Source organism: Protopterus annectens, chromosome 3.part1, assembly GCF_019279795.1.
Source record: "Protopterus annectens isolate FY-2018-M chromosome 3.part1, PAN1.0, whole genome shotgun sequence".
Taxonomy (NCBI): Eukaryota; Metazoa; Chordata; order Ceratodontiformes; family Protopteridae; genus Protopterus; species Protopterus annectens.
Genome location: NC_056732.1, coordinates 479,938,191 through 479,958,560, shown reverse-complemented (window position 1 = coordinate 479,958,560; position 20,370 = coordinate 479,938,191). Strand labels below are relative to the sequence as shown.

The following is a 20,370-nucleotide window of genomic DNA, read 5'->3' as shown; positions in this document are numbered from 1 at the left end:
GAAATATGTCTCATTTATCAAAGTGTGTGAGCATGCCCAGTGTGAGCTTTCCATATGTTGAACTCTGCAGCCCATCACATTTGTGGATGAGTGTGAACTTCAACAAATATCTCCTGTTTATGGTTGTGTGTTCTGTGTCATGTTGTGCAGTTACTGTCCAAATGCTTTTTGTGTGAACACAACAGGGATTATACTGTGCCTGCAGGTTTTGCATGGGATACTTTGCATACAATTGTCAACATCTGTTCATACTGACCTAACACTGTAGTACTGTATAGTGTAGTGGTTCAGTACTTTCACTGTGGTGGACAGTATCCTGGGCTTTAGTCCTATCACTCCCTTACATTTCCATAGTGAGCACAACAGCCTGGTTAGGGTCCAGTTGTGCACATCTGCACAAAGGCGGTGCCTCTACGGACCCTGGTAATTACCGCCCCATAAGCTTAACAAGTCTAGTCTGCAAAGCTATGGAGAGGATCATAATGGAGTTCATAAACAAAGATATAGGGGACATGCAGACATTGGACCCGTCCCAGTTTGGCTTTGTCAAGAGCAGATCATGCCTTTTGAACTTGGTCAACTTCTTCAAAACAGTCACCAAGGCCATTGATGAGGGAAAGGTAGTCCATACAGCCTACCTTGACCTTGCAAAGGCTTTCAACACAATACCCCACTCGGGTATTGTGGAAAAACTTACCAACTTAAATGTAAATCCATATGTCACAAGATGGGTTGCAAACTGGCTTAAGGACACGACCCACAGGGTTAGGGTTGCTGGCGCTATGTCAGACTCCAAGCTGGTCACAGGTGGTGTCCCACAGGGCTCGGTCCTTGGCCCCCTATTGTTCGGCATCTACTTCTCAGAAGTACAGGCCAACATGGAAGGACTGTGGCTGACAAGGTTTGCAGATAACTGCAAACTGGGCGCCATAGTGGAAGGTGCATCAGACACAGATATTCTTCAGAAGGGACTCACGGAAACTGATAGCTGGTGCCAGAGCCATGGCCTGAAGTTAAATGCCAAAAAATGTATAGTCATACCCTTCGGGAAAAGCAAGGTAACCCCAAGCTACCATATAGGTGGCAATCCTCTAAGCACAGAAGAGGTTATCAGGGACCTGGGGACCCAGGTTGACAGTGGCCTTTCTTTTGACACTCACGTTGCTAAAGTGGTTAGAAAGACCTTCTACATTGCCCACCTGATCATGAAGGGATTCACATCCAGATCTAGTGAGGTCATTGTTCCCCTGTACTCTTCAGTTATCAGACCAATGATCGAGTACAATGCCCCATTCGGGATGTATCTCACCTGACATCTGCAGCAATTGGAGAGACCCCAAAAGTCCCTCACCAAAAGGATAAAGGGACTCCAACACCTGTCATATGCTGCCAGATTGAAGACACTCCAGCTCTATTCAGTCGCATACCGTCTGCTCAGAGGTGACATGTGCCTGACATACAAGGCCATGTCCAACCAGGAATTAATGGACATGCTCCACCTGAACAAAATCCAAATCCACCAGAACCACTAGGGCAAGTGACTTAAACCTTAGCAAGGATATAAATAGGACATGCTGGAGGGATAGATTTATCACTCAGACACTCCCTATGCTGTGGAATGGAATCCCGGTCCATGTGAGGCAGAGCACCTCGCTGGCTCTGTTCAAGAGGAATCTTGACCTGTGGATGGGAGATCGTAGGTTTACCCTGGGAATCGTCTCTGTGTCACTGCTGGACAGAGGCACAACAAACTAATGGGCACAGTATTGTTTCCATATAAGGGGTGGTGTAAGCCACAAAACTCTTGGCTAGGCTTATAAATGCCTTAGGGCAGATAGCCTAGTATAAACCTATGAACCTATCTGAACATGTTGCATTATGTTCAGATATTAATTACTTACAACAGCCTCGTCCAACATCAGTAGTGTATTCCACAACATAGGCATGCATTGGCAAACAGTACCGATGTGCCCTAGGCCATTTCTAATGCTAGTCAGAGAGTGTGTTTGTCCTTCGACACATTGTAAGTGTAGTTTGCCATGACATATGTCATGTTTAGTATACTGTGCCTCTGTCTACCCGTGACATAACAGTGATACCCAGGGTAAACCTGCCATCTCCCATCCACTCATTAAGATTCCTGTTGAGGGGAATCAACGAGTGACTCTATGGATAACCTGTACTGGTAGTTTACTCATGCGTGGGGGTGGCTTCTGTGTTATGGATAATGCAGTACAACTTGTCCTATGTATGTCAGTGCTGGGGTTCAGGTCCCTCATGTGCATAGCTCACTGCCATTCAGATTGTACAAGGTGCAGCATGTTCATTGATTCCAGCTTGGACATGGCTTTCTACATCAGGCACAGCTTGCATCTGGGTGGCCAGCATGGCAGTGTGTGGAGTTGCACTCTGTTTAATCAGGCAACACATTACATCTGTTCAAGCTCTTTGATACTCCTGGTGAGGTACTGTTGTGGACTTTACAGTTGATGGAGGTGTCTGCTGAGGTACACCCACAGGGGCTGTTGTAGTCAATTGTAATGCTGATGAAGGATAACTGCAGAACCACAATGACCTCCCCTTATCTAGATGTCATAACCTTCATGATTAGGTTGGTATATGGATTGTTTCTGTTAACACTACAGCCACATGTTTGTCCAATGCAGGATATCTATCACCTTGTGTACCCAGGTCTGTCATTACATGTTAAGTATGTAATGGGTTAACACTTATGTGGTAATTGGTGGTCACTTACTGTATATCCACAGAGGTTGACTATACAGTTTTCTCCATTTAACATGCTGACATGGCTATGGCACCAGTTGTCTGTTTCTATGTGGCCCTTTTGTGGGATGCTTGTGTCAGCTGGAGTGTCAGATATGTTGGGCGGTTTGTAGTCCTCTGCAAACATGTTCAGGCACAGTCCTTACATGTTGGCCTGTACCTATGGGGCATATATACCAGACGGGAAGGTCCCAGGACCAAGCTTTGTGGGATACCTGTTATATGTGGTTTGTAGTCTGACATGGCTGCAGCATGTCTGACCATGTCAGTTCTGTCATTGGTCTGGTTTGCAACCCCTCTAGTGACATAGGGGTGTATATATAAGCTGGTGAGCATATCTATATTGAACACGTAGGGTATTGTATGGAAGGCTTTGCAAGGTCCAGCTACACTGTGTGGACCACATTGCCCTCATCAGTGACCTCAATTACTGTTTCAACTGAGTCACACATGTTTAGGGGCAGGGTCTGCACTTAATAAACCCACATTGGGTAGGGTCGGGTGTCAATAGATCCCCAATATCTTCATGTCTGTGGTACATGCTGATCCTTTCCATAACTGTGCAGACCAAGCTTCTCATGATTCTGTGGTGGTTGTTTTTAGTATCCATTCAGGCGACACCTTTCTTGAGAACGACCACTGTTGTTGTACACTGCTCTTTGGGTACATATCCTGTGGTAAGGCTGACATAATGTCAGGGAGGCAGCAGTCTGCTGGGAAAGATATTTTGCATTATGGGGGGGGGGGGGTTGCACTGCACCTGTCAGGTTGTATGTTGGCAATACGTGTGTGTGTTTGGTATGTTGTTTGTAATATTTGTGTGATCCAGAGCATATCTGGGAATTCACAACACACTTCCTACCATCTGTTGCAGCAGCCTTGGGGTTATCCTTAGTGTCCTGTACAATTTGTATCATAATAGGTTCATAGGTTCATACTAGGCTATCCACCCTAGGGCATTTGTAAGCCTAGCCACAGTGTGTGTTGCTTTTGCCACCCCTTGCTATGTGAATATTATGACCATTTATGATTTACTTAGCTGTGCCTCTGTCTGGACATGACACAGTAAAGACCCCCAGTGTACATCTACAATTATCCATCCATTTTGCAAACTTCCTGTTGAAGAGTGTCAGTGAGGGGCTCTGCCTAACATGTAGTGGTATTCTGTTCCAGGGTGTGGAGAGACTCAGGGTTAGGTATCTGTCCCTCCAGCACATCCTATTTGATTATGTGTTGAGGTTGACATCTCTGACTCACACAGCTCCGATGGCTTTGAGTTTTCTGGGGTGGAGCATGTCCATTACTTCTGTGTTGGACATGGACTTGTACAACAGACATACAATGCCTCTGTGTAGGCAGCATTTTACTGCATTCAGCTGTGGTTTCTACAGCCAGGCAGCATATGACATATATTTGAGACCCTTTCTGACTCTTGGTGAGGTACCTTTGAGGTCTTTCTAACTGCTGCAGGTGCCAGGTAATGTACATCCCAAATGAGGCATTGTACTACAATATGGTCTGATAAGGGAACAGTATAAGGGCACAATGACCTTTGTTGACGTAGATGTGAATCCTTTCATGATACAGTGTCCAATATAGACAGTCTTCCTAGCCAAATTGGCGATGTGACTGTCACATAACAGGTTACTGTCCACTTGTGTCACTAGGTCCCTGATTACTCCTTCCATACATAATGGTTTACCACCTATATGGTAATTTGTGTGTACCTTGTTTTGTATTTGGTGGTACATTCATACTGTCCACTGTCTTCAGGACAGTGGGGTGGGGTTCCTGTGTGTGAGAGTGTGGTCTGTAGCATGCTACAGACTGTACAGCAGTCTTGCCTATGGTTAGTTGCACATGGGTGGACTGCAATGACGTAAGCATTGTCAGTTAACTGGACGTATAGGTGTCTGTGCTGAATATGGATACTCACCCTCCTTTTATGTTTTGTTCCAGGTTTTGTGGCCATAACACATGATATGTGGTATTACCTGGTAGTGCTGGTGTGCTGTCACGAGGCTTGCAGCAGGTTTCTATCACTGAACAGACATCAATGTTCTCCGTACTGGGGATGGCCTCAGGAGCATGCATATTGAGGTTTACACATCTGGCATTGATCAGCATTACCCTTCTGTTTCTTTCTAGTTTTGTTTTCTATGGTGGTGGGTTAGTCTTTTCAGCCTTGCCTATGACAGGATCTCTGTAGGTTGCAAAAGCCTTAGGCAATATCCAGACGCTCATGGGTAACAGGTGCAAGCCATCCCTGGAACAGCAGCATGTCTCACTATGGAGTCACCTATTACAACTGTATCAGGCATGTTGTTTCTCCTGTCCTGTGACTGTTTGGCACACCAGCTTTGTGTACTATGTGTTACATGTGCTATGTCTGGAGGTTGTTTTATTGGGTGTCTGCTTTGGATCCTTGTGTTGGTGTTGTGTGTTTGTAATTAGGGCCTCTGGGAATGTGTTTGTGTTTATGTGTTTGGTTTACAGTCGTTGTAGGTCTATGTGGGACTGGGTTTGTGGTGTATGTGGTTACCTTGTCCTCCTGACTAGTTTTGACAGTACTGATTTGGGGGTGCTCAGGCTCCGGTTTGGCTACCTGGTTGCGTCTATCACATATATTTGTATTTATTGGGGTGAGTTGTTGTTGTGTGTGTACTTGGGACAGGTGTCACATTGCCACTGGATTCACAGATTCTACTTGTTTTGCCTGGCCTTAGTGGATTGTATGTGTGGACACATTTTATTGCCATACTAGTGATCACTGATTACTTCACTTTTTATGTTTGATCTATCATGTGGTAGCTTCCTCATTCTCTTCAATGGTTTAGTAATTGCTGGGGTCCAGCATGCCAGATGCCTGGGTGTATGGCATTGTGTCTTGTTGTTATTTGTGATTGCAGACTCCAAGCATTCTTGGCTGTGTTCATTGTATGCCTGTATAACATGTTCTGCAGTGTGTCCCATAGTCTGGACTTGCACAGGGCCTTTCATGAATTCCACATTGGTTTGTAGGGGTGCAAGCTATGCTTTATACATGTGTTTCACTGTGGTATTCTGGCCATGGACTGGGGTTGGGATGTGTAACTACAGTGTGATTACTCTATGGTCTGGTCTTACCAGTGAGGGATACACTTCTCATCTTGACATCCAGTACACATATTTCTGATTATCACATCTAGTATGCTTACCCCTCTTGTGGAAGTGTTACATTTTGCATGTCCATTTTGTTTGATGGATTCTGGGAAATTGTCTACAAATGTGTCGGTGCTAGTATAATACAAAGAGTATAGTGACAAACGTCTCAAAAGCTGACTTCACACTTCTTCAGACTGAGATGGTATCCTTTAAGCCCACTGGGCCAGTGGAAACCACAACACACAATGGTGACTCCTTTACAGACGCTTTCTATGGACATCTCCAAGAAAGCATGGACCATGCAATCACAAATAAAACCAAGACCCTCTCCACCAAGGGAAAGTGGCCTGTCTGGTGGACCCCAGCCATAAACAAACTGTATAACAAATGAAGGATACTAATGCAAGACAGAGCTACATCTCCTAAAGGGAAGGCAGCTGTGACCAGCACTAGTAAAAAGCTACATTCTCTCATAAAGCCATCCAAGGTCAACTTTGAGACAAAAATCACCAAAGACAATAAAGATAACCACAATGCCTTCTTCAGTTATGTCAGAAACATGGGTGGGAACCCTCAGAGTTGGTACACAACAACATAAATTTCAGTGACCTGACAGATATTGGCAACATTCTGGCAGACAGGTTCAGTGCAATTTTCCCCCTCCCTCACCCCCAAAAGAAGATTGTTATCACAGCTGAATGTAACCTCACTGTCATCTCAGATGTCCATGTGAGAGCCGCACTCAGCAAAGACAAGAACACAGCATCAATGGGACCTGATGGTATCCCCAGTTGTGTGCTACGTGAACTCCAGAAGGAGCTAAACCTGTATATACAAATGCTATTTAACCTTAGCCTTGCTACAGGATATGTACCTGAACACTGGCGTACAGCAACAGTGGTCCCACTCCACAAAGGAGATGCCTCCACATACCCTGGGAACTACCTCCACACAAGCTTAACCAGCCTCGTCTGCAAAGCTATGGAAAGTGTCATTATGGAGCTGTTAAACAGAGACATTGGTGACCTACAGACCCTTGATCCCACCCAGTTCAGCTTTGTACAGGGAAGATCCTGCCTTTTGCACCTAGTTGACTATTTTGAAACTGTCAGTAGGGCCATTGATGAGGGCTAAGTGGTCCACACAGCCTACCTGCACTTGGCTAAGGCCTTTGACACAATACCCCACTCAGGCATCATAGACAAGCTCAACAGCTGAAATATAAAACCATATGTCACAGGATAGGTTGCAAAATGGCTAAGAAACAGAACCCATAAAGTCGACATTGCAGGTGCCTTGTCAGATTCAAAGCCAGTCACAAGTGGTGTCCCACAAGGATCTGTCCTGGGACCACCTTATTTGGCATTTACTTTTCAGATGTGGAAGCAAACATAGGAGGGTTGTGTCTGACAAAGTTTGTAGATGACTGCAACTTAGGCACCATAGTGAATACATCATCCGGCGTACACACACCCTACAGAATGCCCTCACAAAAACAGATAGCTGGTGCCGGAATCATGGCCTGAAACTGAATGCAACTGATGTGTAGTCATCCCCTTTGGGAGGAGCAAAGTACCCACAAATCAATACATAGACAGCAACCCACTGAGCACAGCAAACAAATCAGACACCTGGGGACCCATGTAGATAGTGACCTCTCGTTTGACACCCATGTTGCCAAAGTGGTTAGAAAGACTTTCTATCTTGCCCACCTTATCATGAAGGGTTCCCATCCAGATCAAAGGAGGTCATTGTACCTCTATACTTCTCCCTTATCAGGCCCATGATTGAATACAAAGCCCCATTTGGTATGTACCTCACCCAGCACTTGCAACAGCTGGAAAGACCCCAAAAGTACCTTACCAAGAGGATCACGGGTCTACAACACATGTCATATGCTTCCGGACTAAAGGAAATCCAGCTTTATTCAGTAGCATACCGCCTGACATACAAGACCATGTCCAATCAGGATTTGGTGGACATGCTCCACTGCAAGCAATCCAAATCCACCAGAACCATGAGAGCTAAAGATTTGAACCTCAGCACATACATGTATAGGACATGCTGGAGGGACAGATTCATAACTCAGAGGCTTCTCACACTCTAGCAGAGAATCCCAGTTCATGTTAGACAGAGTCCCTCACTGACTCTCTTCAAGAGAAATCTGGACAAGTGGATGTGAAATCGTAGGTTTACTCCAGGGGTCCTCCCTGTGTCACTACTAGACAGAGGCACAGTCAATTAATTCGATTAAGTAAAGGGGTCATAATGTGTCACTACTAAGTCAGAGGCACAATATTCGGAGTCTATTGTGTACACTTATTACCACTATAAGGGGTGGCAATAGCCACATCACTATGGCTAGGCTTATAAATGCACTAGGGCAGACAGCCTAGTAGTAAACTATGAAACTATGAAACTATGGTGTATGTGTAGGTATTTTCAGTCAAGCAATATAATGTGGTTTGGGGGGCTTGATATCTTCATGTATTCCAACATAGGCCTGGTGCAGTTCCTGCTATTAGGACAGTGGTCTGCAGCAAGCTATATAGTGGTAGGCAGTTTTAGCCATTGGTATTTGACCATGGCTAATCCATGCTGCTTCTTGTTGTGGTACCAACATGGGGTGTGGTTATCCATGACATTTATTGCTAGTCACCCTCGTTTTGTAGCTTGTTCCATGTTTTGCAGCTGTACATCACTGTATGAGGTGTGACCTGGTAGTGTTAGGGTGCTGATGTGGGCTTTGACCCAGTTTTCTATTACAGCACTGATATCTACATTCTCTATACTGTGTGCATTTACACTGCACGCATCTTGCTGTTTATACTTCTGGCATTGGGTAGCATTACATCTAGGTTCCTATCCCTTGTGGTACCTATGAAGGTGGGTTTGTGTTTTTGTGGTTCATGATTGGTGAGGGTGGATGTTAGTCAGGGTCCTCAGGTGTGCATATGGTACATGGTGTTACATTACTTAACACATGGCATTCATGCCTCAGGTGGTGCTGCAGGGCTGCCTCTGTCGGATGCACATACTACACTCCCTGTACATGTTTGGAAGTAGGTTGTGTCATGTTAGGCATCCTTGTTACTATATGAGTGAGTCGGAGCGGGTATCAGTCCCAGTGTTCCCACTGAGCCAGTGTATGTGCTATGCGTTGCTTCTTTGCCAAGGCCAGGGCATACTGGGCACGGCTCCTTCTGCCTACTGGGGCAAGGTCAGGTTGTTCCTCCTCCGAGTCACCCTCTGCCTGTGGTGGCCTTGGCAATGGTGGGGGTATGTTTGGCCCAGCCCTATGCTGGTCCTGCTGCAGCTGTTTCCGCAGGATCATATTATGTAGCATAGCACATATCACAATCATTTGGGTACATGTAGTTGGTGTGTACTGCAAGGCTCCACCAGATGTGTCCAGACACCGGAACCGTGACTTGAGCAGCCCAAACACACGCTCTATGACATTACGTGTTTGTGCGTGTGCCTCATTATGGCGTTCCTGTTCAGGTGTGTGTGCATTTCTGATGGGTGTCATCAGCCATGGCTCAAGTGCATAACCTGCATCCCCCACTAGGTGTCCATGTGGGAAGTCCCCACTGGCAAATGATTGGTACAGCTGCGTCAGATGCCAGATGTGGGAATCGTGGTAGCTCCCAGGGCAGCCAGCACACACGCTCATTATTATGCCCTGGGCATCACACATGACCTGGCAGTTGATGGAGGGAATCCCTTGCGGTTAATATAGGCTCTACCCTGCTCACTGGCTGGTGCTTTGATGCATATGTGTGTGCAGTCTATTGCACCCAGTACCTCAGGGTATCCCGCTATTTGCTGGAAGAGACGCATATTTCTGGCCAATACCTCACGGGCATTGGGGAAATATACATGATCACTGACATGTGCTGACATGGCATCCAGGAACTGGTGCAGTACCCTGGAGGCTGATGCCTGTGATATCCCCATCATATCACCAGTTGGTCTCTGGAAGGTACCTGTTGCTAGCATTCTTAGGCCAACACATACCTTGGTTTCCACTGGGATGGGTTCCCCTCTGTTGGTTCTGTGTGTGAGACGTGGCCTGCACAGCTCAACAATTTGCTGCAGAAGGTCTCTGTCCACTCTGTAGCGCTCTACTATCTCCAGCTCATGTTACCCATGGTAGGTGACCCTGGGCCTGTATACTCTTCTCCTTCTCCTCACTCTGGGTTGTCTGTCAGCATCTGCATTGTCACCACCCTCAGCAATTCGCCTATGCCTGATTATAACAGCTATGGCAGCCCCTAGCATTTCTGCTCTGAGTTCAGCTTTTTTCAGTTTTAAATTCTGATAGCTTACTCCTTTCTTGCAGTATCGCTTGAGAGAAACACCCTGCACTGCTGTTTGCAGTGTTTTAAGTGCTGGGTTGGGCTTCTAGTCTGCCTGTGTAATTGCCTGCTTCCAATTGTTATCACCAATTAACTCTAGCAGTATCCTCTGGCAGCTTCCTTGTATTCTGGTTGTTTCCTTTTTCCTCTCTGTTTCCTCAGGGGGAGCAATGTGCAGACCAGCTTAAGCACGCTCACAGTTACTTAAACGCGCGCACACATCCTTACACGGTGTGGACTTGGCTGATTCATGGTAAAACGTGCGCACACAGCCTTACACACGCAGACGCCAAGAAACCGTTGTAAACGGTTTGCAACATGTTCCCACATGTTGAACCTGCCTTACACGCGCGCACACGCGTGCATGCACGTATATCAAGAAAGTTTGAGTGTAGGGATAGTGTGCACCCTCTATTTCTTGACTTTCCTAGTGTTCTGTTGGGACACACCTCATGTCTGTCTGTCATCTGTCACGTTACACTGCCCTCCAATGTGATACATTTATTTCTATCATTCCCCCCCGTGATGTCACCTACCTCTTACTTTATTCCTCCCCCTTCTGTAACTCTTACACTACTCGGAAAGTGCTCATTACCTATGTGGCAGTATGATTCAGTATTGTAACCCTCATTTACATAGGATTGCCTAGTAATGCTTAGTTACATCTCTTACACTGAGCTTCCCCCCCTTGGCAACCACTACACGGTGGCCATATTGTTTTTGGTCTGCTAGTCCCTGCATTGTCATTCCATGTAATACATAAAACCCACAATTGTGGGCTTATAAGCTTCGGTTACCACTTTTAGACAGCGCACCCGCTTATGCTGGGTGTGCGCTGCAGTTAAACATCAAAATCCCACGAAAAAAAAAAAAGTTATTTTAAATAATTTTGCAACACTTTTTAATGCCAATGGCCACATATTTGGCCATTGGCATGCTAGATAACACATATGCACCCTTTATTTGGAGCTGACATAGCTCCGTTGTCAATTTTGCAGAAATGTACTCAGTTGTTAGCTGAGTACATTTCTGCAGCTAAAACGTCTGTTACACGGACTGCTTTGGGCTTCCTGGATCGCTCAAATACCTCATTTGCATATATTTGAGCTGCAGATGAGGTATTGAGCATTTCCACGCCCAGTCCGTGTAAGAGACGTTTTAGCTGTCTCTTACACGGAGGTTTGGGCTGTTCCTGGATCGGGAGGCTTACACTACTCTTAAACTCCGTGTAAGCCTTCGTGAATCCTGCCCATAGTGTGCATGATATATGCCATTTTTTGAGTAACATCCCTCCTGTTCAATATTTGTTAAAACAAGGTCACCATTCATACTTGTATGTTTAAACCTTTTGTTTAGTCCTTCGCAAAAAAACAATTTATTTGAACTTAAATATATAATTTTGTACGCACTTCACTCATGATTTCTTAAGTATGCCCATAAAGACAGGGGGAGTAAGTGCATTGTTATTTACTGCATTGGAACTACATTAAATAATAAATGCCTCTCTCATAAGAACTCTATGTGAATATATGCCAGTAAATATGTAGAGTTTTTTTAATAAAATGCATACATTTTTGAAAGGAATATATTTAGTAGAATGTTGAAACATATGACATAATTATGTTTGTGATTACCTGACTGATTAAAAAAGGAATGAGTGAAATACAAATCATCAAAAGCAAAGAAATGTATCTGAAGGTGTTGTCCATATTTCTTAAACATTTTAGTGAATGCATTTTTTTACTCAGAAGAGACGTCTGGGTGGATCATAATCATTCCTTTGTAACCTACATCATCCTGTAATATTTCTTCTTCACTGTCTGTTGACATGCACTTGCACTCTCTTCCAGAGCCCTATAATTTTGGCACATTTCTTCCTCAGTGCAGCAGCAGGCTAACATTCATGTGTTTGTTTTTTTCTTTGTTTCTTTCAGTTTGTTGTCACTTCAGTTATATTTATTTTCCCTATTTGTCCTCTCTAATATTTCTCAGAAAGTATTATTACGGCTGTATATAAATGTTTATTTTTACTCTAACCAAATATTAAGGCTTAAATATATTACTAACTTGCCTCCCAGGCTGCATCTCTAAACCAGAAGTATAATGCACTTGATTCTGTACTGCCTATAATGCACTCAATTCTGTACTGCCTATAATGCACTTGATTCTGTACTGCCTATAATGCATTTGATTCTGTACTGCCTATAATGCATTTGATTCTGTGCTGCCTATAATGCACTCGATTCTGTACTGCCTATAATGCATATGATTCTGTGCTGCCTATAATGCATTCGATTCTGTACTGCCTATAATGCATTTGATTCTGTGCTGCCTATAATGCATTTGATTCTGTACTGCCTATAATGCAATTGATTCTGTGCTGCCTATAATGCATTTGATTCTGTACTGCCTATAATGCATTTGATTCTGTACTGCCTATAATGCACTTGATTCTGTACTGCCTATAATGCACTCGATTCTGTACTGCCTATAATGCATTTGATTCTGTGCTGCCTATAATGCACTCGATTCTGTACTGCCTATAATGCATATGATTCTGTGCTGCCTATAATGTACTCAATTCTGTACTGCCTATAATGCATTTGATTCTGTACTGCCTATAATGTACTCAATTCTGTACTGCCTATAATGCATTCGATTCTGTGCTGCCTATAATGCATTCAATTCTATACTGCCTATAATGCACTTGATTCTGTACTGCCTATAATGCATTCTATTCTGTTCTGCCTATAATGTATTTGATTCTTTGCTGCCTAGAATACATTCGATTCTGAACTGCCTAGAATGCATTTGATTATGTGCTGCCTATAATGCACTTGGTACTGTAGTTCCTATAATGTACTCAATTCTGTACGTCTTGTAATGCACCAGATTCTGTAATGCCTGCATTACCACATGCAGATGCATTTGACTATGCTACTCTTCTACAAAATGTAAACAGTCAGAAGTGGCATCATGAAGTTCTCCTCTCACTCCATGTAGCTGTTTTTGCCATTAATGAGGTGATATTTGGCTACTACGACTGCAACACTACCCACCCAGCTAACAGAATTAAAAAAAAAAAAAACTCGAAAAAAATGATTGCGTATAGGGGCATCCAGGCTTTTATATCAATCCCAATATTGCTAATCTTTGCACAAATGTTGACAGGCACTACATTAAGACCTAAGGGTATGCATAGGGAGCACAATCTTCCAGTTTGCAGGGGATTATAGACCCAGAAATTAGATAACCATTCTACCATGACTGATTTTAATACAATTTTTATTAAGCTAAAAAATAAGAGCATTACAAATATTAGTTTTTAAACAAGTGTTTTATATATATATATATATATATATATATATATATATATATATATATATATATGTATATGAACATGTTGGAGAAGTGGGTACAGCTTAGTAACATGTTTATCCACATTCATTTGTATTTACCAAAACAATTACCTATTGCATGTATCTAACATGCAATGTATCTAACAGTGCAAATGGGAAAATAAGATACTTAGTGTTCATGCTGTTTACACAAGCCAAAAGAATATTTGGGGGTGGGGTAGCAGACAATGATTCTTCACTAGGCAATGGGCTTTAGAATGTTTGGGGTGGGGTAGCAAACAGTAATTCTTCCCTAGGCAATGGGCTTTAAAATGTTTGTGGTGGGGTAATAGGCAGTGATTCTTACTAGATAATAGGCTTTAGAATGTTTGGGGTGGGGTTGCAGACAATGATTCTGCCTCAGGCGATGGACTTTAGAATGTCTGACGTGGGGTAGCAGACAATGATTTTTCACTAGGCGATGGGCTTTAGAATGTTTGGGGTAGGCTAGCAGACAAACATTCCTAACTAAGTGATGAGCTTTACTGCAGGCAGAGTACTGACTTAATTTTCTGAGGAATCTTTAACCAGAAGCCCGTCTCTGTGAACCACTTGTTTAAAAAAAAAAAAGTACAGTACAGTGAATGAGTAAAGTTCTTGCCCACATGCCCTGAATGAATTGGATAGAATATGCCAAGTAAGTATAACTAACTGCACAACCCCAGTAAACATCCCAACATTTAATTATTTTAGCAGCACTACTATTTGCTTTGTGCCTTTTTAATTTGTCACAAACATTGTAGCTGAAGCTTGGAAGTTTTTTTTATCATTATTACTACATCAAACGTAGGTTGTTGCTGGACTTTGGTTTTCGATCACTGAAATGAGAGAAGGGGGGAAACATGAGTTTTATTATTATTCTTTTTCTACCGTTTCCCTTCCATCTGTGTTTGTGCAACCTCAGAGTTATTAAAGTTAGTATATCTAGAGACTGGAGACTAGGGACTGGAGACATGGATGCTGTTTTCCACATTGTGGGTGCAGAGAGGACTTGTCCCTGACAAATAAATAAATAAATAAATAAATAAATGAATATGTAAAATGCACTGACTTTTTGTGATGGTTGGCTATGTAATCAGTCACGAGTGTTAAATGTTTAATTAAGGTTATGTGCATCTCATTTAAGTGAGATGTGATTAATCTTGTAAATCCCATTATCTGGGTGCAATCTCTAACGTGTTATAATACTGTTCAGTAATATATTACTTAGTCAATTAGGCATTCAGAAACAATTGCTGTGTTTTGTTAGCAAGAGTTATGTTTTGTTTAATTCATTAAGAATGTATTTTTTTCACATTTGATTACTAGGTAAGTATATTCGGACATGACCTGGACCATGACAGCAAAAAAAAAAAAAGAACAGATGCAGAATTTGAACACTATAAAGTTACAACAGTAGAAATATGTATGTTCAGACAGTAATGGTAGATAAAACATACATGCTGTTTTCTCATAGTAGGTCTAGTGTCCCAATGTGCAATCAAGAAGAAAGTACATGCAATACTGAGTGGAGTACATAGACATTTCCAGAAAACTATAAACATTTTACCCACCTAGTACACAGATAGCTGCTCTGGGTTATTGCTCTAACTGCCTAGTGCAGCAGTAGAGAATACTGCTAGTTTGTTTTCTGCATTTGACATGCAAGGAATGTAAAAGGTTTACTGAGCAGTGCACCACATAATTTAGTGAGCAGCATACATCAGTGGCATTGAGGGATAAAGCCCTGAATATAACCAATGAGGCCTGCATTTGATTAGTGGCTCAGGTGCTTGTGGGCATCAACAGGTGAGGATGGGAATGCCTATATTTTGGGGAGCAGCATGCTGAGTATAGCCTTCATTGAGACATGGTGGAAGCCAGGACTGAAAGGGATCACTGGGATGGGTGTGTGGGAGGGCAGATGATGCATGATTGCTGAAGGCCTGGGGTGGGCATATCCTTGAGCTACTCCTCATAGCCCTGCCTAGTCTAATAATGTGCATGATGTCAATACACTGGGGGGATTCATGGACTTAGTATGTTCAAATCTTGAAAACCATTGCACAATGTCACTGCAGGTGACTGGGTCTCTCTGCATCCATACGATTAGTTCTCAATCTCCTTAGTGATCCAGTCGAGTCCCACCCAAGTCGGTAGTACCAAGCGAGAGGGGGATTAGAGTCACTTTCCATATACCTCTTGTTCCCCTTCCCACTCTGCCAGTGACTGCATCTTGAGGATAGTGCCAGACAGATGGATAGCTAGAGGGGACACTGAGCAAGCTTATGGTCAGCTGCATCCAGGGACCCAAAAATATAATAATAATACAGAAAAGTAGTTCATTGAGTGACGTCCACAGCTTGATATCATTGCTATGTCACGCTGATAAAGAATAATGACTCTCTGGCATAGTGAAAGCTGTGTAACACCATTCTGCAGCTTACTGCAGGGCACAGACATAGCCAGTTAATTATTCATGAGAACTCCTTTTGCATTGTTCACACGCACTGACCATTTCTCAAACAGCTCAAAAGAGATTTATGCTGACAGTTTTGAAAGTTTTTACATGTAGTTTGGGGATGTTCATAGGTTCATAGATTAGGGATGTATCTTCATTTCTGATATATAGCACAGAAAGCCGCCCCAGGATTAAAGTAGTCTACACAATCTATAAAATTAAACTGAAACCTAACACCTTAATTATGTAAAACTCCTTTAAAGAATGAAATAATTTTTGTTGTTAAAAAGGATGCAGGACAGCTTACCAAGAAAATACATATCGATTACCCACACATTGCTAAACACAAATCAAATGATCACACACATACTCACACAAAAAAACTCTAACAATTAACAACAACTAAATCCATCAACATGCACATCACAACACCCTATGACTTAGTGGCCATACACACTAAGAGAAAAAAGAATAACAGGCTGTATTTTAAAATAGAACAAAAATCCCCATAAAAAGAATAAGAGTATTTTCGTGACAGTCCCCACCAGATCACTTTTTATTTAAGAGATCACTTAGCATTGTCTAGAACCACCTCCATACCTCTCAACTTCTTAGAATAAGAAATCTGGACAAAGCCATGAAAAAAGTGGTACAAACTGGGACAATTTTTAAATATTGCTCTTCCAAACTTAGAAAGTTGATAGAATAACAAGTTTTGCATTAGCATGAATTTTCTGAAGGGTATGAAGTCTAAAACTCAAATGTCTGTCATTATTTTCTAACTCCAATCTTTAATGATTCACTACTAATTAGCCAGAAAGCCACAATTTTATGAAAAATGGACCAAAAATATAAGGCAAAAATCTGGACATTTTGCGAAAATCTGTACAGTTGAGAGGTGGCTGTACCCTTCACTTACACAGTCTCTTCCACAGTTCCAGACAGATTTATTTGATCAATTATAAAAACAAATACTGATCAGGTGTTCAGTCATCAACAGTACTTGGTGTAATGAAAGTATGAGGACTTGATCAATATACGTTTCTTAATCAATAACTTGATTAAATGCCTTTCTTCCATTAAAAATATGCACTATGTGTTTGTACATTTTTAGCCACATGTTAAATATTCAAACAGTTTCAAACTTTAACTATGAAGGTATAGAACAGTTTCAAGTGTGTATGCTTAAATGTGTAAAACAATTACTTGGTGTCTTCACTTCTGATGTCTTTTTTGTTGCTCTAAGTGTCTGCTTGGCTTAGTAGTCTTTTTGATTTAACAATTTTTGCCTGTTTTTAAATTTTCACAGGTGTTTCCCTACATGTCCTTCCAACTTGTTTGTTAGTACATGTTAAAGGCAGAATTTTATTTAACAAAGCCAACCTGCCCAAAATTTATATTTAATTCTTGATCGGACTGTTTAACCCCCTAAACCAGGTTACTTTTCCATGACATTGTTTGTGTATATAATAAACACTAGGAGCATTGCATCTATATTTGCATATAACTAATGCCAATGAATCTAAATGACTACATACTGTCCAAGATGATTCCAACCAATGGTTCATATGCCTTATTTAGAATCTCCCAGAGAGCAAAGGGCTCTTGTGGTGTTTCAGGCAGCAGGCGGAAAAGGAAGGAGATGGTATAGTCAGAAGGCAATCCCTCAGGGTGAATATATCTAGAAGAGAAGAATAAATAATAGTGAACATTCACATTTGATGATTATTGTATGACTGTTTAAGAACAAAAGTGGCTGCAGTACAAGTCCTTTGATTACAACAGAAGCTGAACCAATGCGAAACCATATATTAAATAAATACTTTCAATTGTAAATCACACAAATTATTTCACATTAGCAGATATTTTCTGGGGAAAATTATTAACTTAAATAGATGTACTTCAGTATGTGCAAATAATAGGCCTGACATGCTGTACTATGTACAGAAATTGTGGTTAGTGCAGCTTATTTCTGTGGTTTTATTACTCATAGATTTTTCCTGAGTTATGCTGATACTTAATGTGGCACCACCATATAATGCATAGACACTGATAATGTACTGTAATGGCTGAAGAAGTCCTGGTAGTTGGAAATAAGAAATATACTGTTAGTGCCTTGGCAATAAACCCTTCCCAGAAGTGTGGGGCTTGCAATATCTAGTTTATATGTGGGTGACATTGTGCACAATGGCTGTCATATGTATCTTCACTCAGTTTACTACCAGTTTTCAGCAGTGTATTTGAATAACTTCTGAAACAAGAAAAATACAACATAAGATTATAATTACTTTATTTTTGAAATGTCTAATAAGAAAAATGTTTTAGAAAGAGTTACTGCAATAACCACATTTCCCTTTAATTTAATTCTAATCTATAATTCACAAAAATATTTAAGAACCTTCAATACAGGCAAACGGGGATAAAATAAAATCACTGAGAATGGCTTCATGCTATCCAGAGTCATATATCCTATCTATCTAGACAGATAGAGAGAGAGATAACTAAAAGTGTATCTTGTTATACAACTTTTAATATTCTGGGCATATTGTATCTCCTATGTAGATATCTCACTGAAGTTTAGCACTTTAGTATGCTTACAGCAATTATTACATAGCTTGTGATAAGGTCACCCCATGACAAAATTCACACAGGAAAAAATCTGGGCTAAAGCTGTTGTGGTGGGGATGGAGTGGATGCTGAATAAACATAACATAAACATTTTGAAAGTGCAGCAGTCAGTCACTAGAAGCACACAGTTTTCAACAGCAACTCAAAGTCTATAGACAATTGTCACCTTAAGTGAGTGTTACTCAGATAATGTAGAGAAGCCAACATTGCAGTGCCTTAGTTCCTTCCTTCCTTTATGGGAACCTAGACACTGCACCAGTACAGGCATGGTGGAAGAGGAGACATCTGGGAGTTAATGTCATGGTTTAAAACATTGTTTACTGACATGCAGGTAGCTGGGAAGCATTTGTTTACATTAGAATCATGATGGATGACAGAAGTGCACCCAGCTGAGAGGCACTAATATATACTGATGAAACTAGTATCTGTTTGAGCTTTACATGACTCAGAAGTATTTGTTTCTCTTATCAATGATAACCGCAGAGCTGACTGTGATAATCAGTAGGGGATGCAGAGGTGTGTAGGTGGTTTGCCAGTTGCAAACGTGTGCATAATAAGACTTGCTCACTGAAAAAAAATTCTTATTTGGTGTCATTTTCTAGTGATGTTTACTTTGGAGGAAACAGTGCATTCACAGAAGTGTTTTTTTTTTTTTTTTTGAGGCTCAGTGCCATGTGATCGTGTAGCCATGATATTCACTGCTCAGACTGCTGATTCAAACAAACTGGAAATAATGATGACAGACCAGGCAGTCCCAAAGGATGGCTGATGAAGTGCTCACTGCACATGAAGCATGTCAGGAGGATGGCAAATATGAAGACAAATGCCAGCAAATATGTTGACAGCAAGGCTATTTTATTACAGAGTTTAAGAGCTCTCATTTGACTAATGTGAACTTCATCAGAACACATACATTCATTCCAGAAGTTCATTTATAAAACCTTAGTAGAATCACGACACAAATCCATCCCATCCGAGATATTGCATACTTTACCAGGCATATTCAGAAAAGATATTACAGCTGAAATAAATAGTGAATATTGTGAAGAAAGGAGATACTGCCAGCACAGCTAGCTGGAATTTTGTAAATGATCTGTCATTTGGGAATATCAACATGATTTATATAAGATGCTTGTGTTACAACTGTTTTAGAACTGTGTGCCATGTGTATATCAAACTGGTTTGTTCAGAAGTGTATTGAAAAGGTATTTTATAAAGTGTTTGTGTTTGGAATGCATCCACAGTTTGCTTTACTGGGGAGGACAGAAATGTACATGCAATGTTGCAATTGTTTAAGTGTATATGAATAGAGGAAACCAGTGGGCTAACCTCAGTCCAGCAAACTTTAGGTAAATATCTGAAATTAAATTACTTTATAGGCTAGTTCTGGAGACACAGAGTCTATACTGGGAAACTTTCTGTACTGTCTTTAGTGTGAACTAATTACTAGTCTTGAAAGCATGAAGGAATGCAATTGTTTTATGACTTCCAGAATCTGCCAAATATCTGAGTAAAAGCCCTTATCTATGTATTTTTTGCTGGATTGATGCTAAATGCTTCCAGCTGCCATCAATGGTTGTTTTGACCTGGGAACTAGAAGTCAGATAACAAGAAG

At 41.6% G+C, this 20,370-nt stretch overlaps 1 protein-coding gene across 2 annotated transcripts in view; it reads right to left on the bottom strand.

Moving 5' to 3' along the window:
• COL14A1 (collagen type XIV alpha 1 chain) overlaps positions 1–20,370 on the bottom strand; it is a gene marked incomplete at its 3' end in the record, with an annotated part of 1,869,522 nt that overhangs the window by 709,105 nt on the left and 1,140,047 nt on the right. For both annotated transcript variants that reach the window (XM_044066920.1, XM_044066919.1), the window contains 1 exon segment: positions 17,666–17,808. In XM_044066920.1, the coding sequence (XP_043922855.1) occupies positions 17,666–17,808 (143 nt within the window).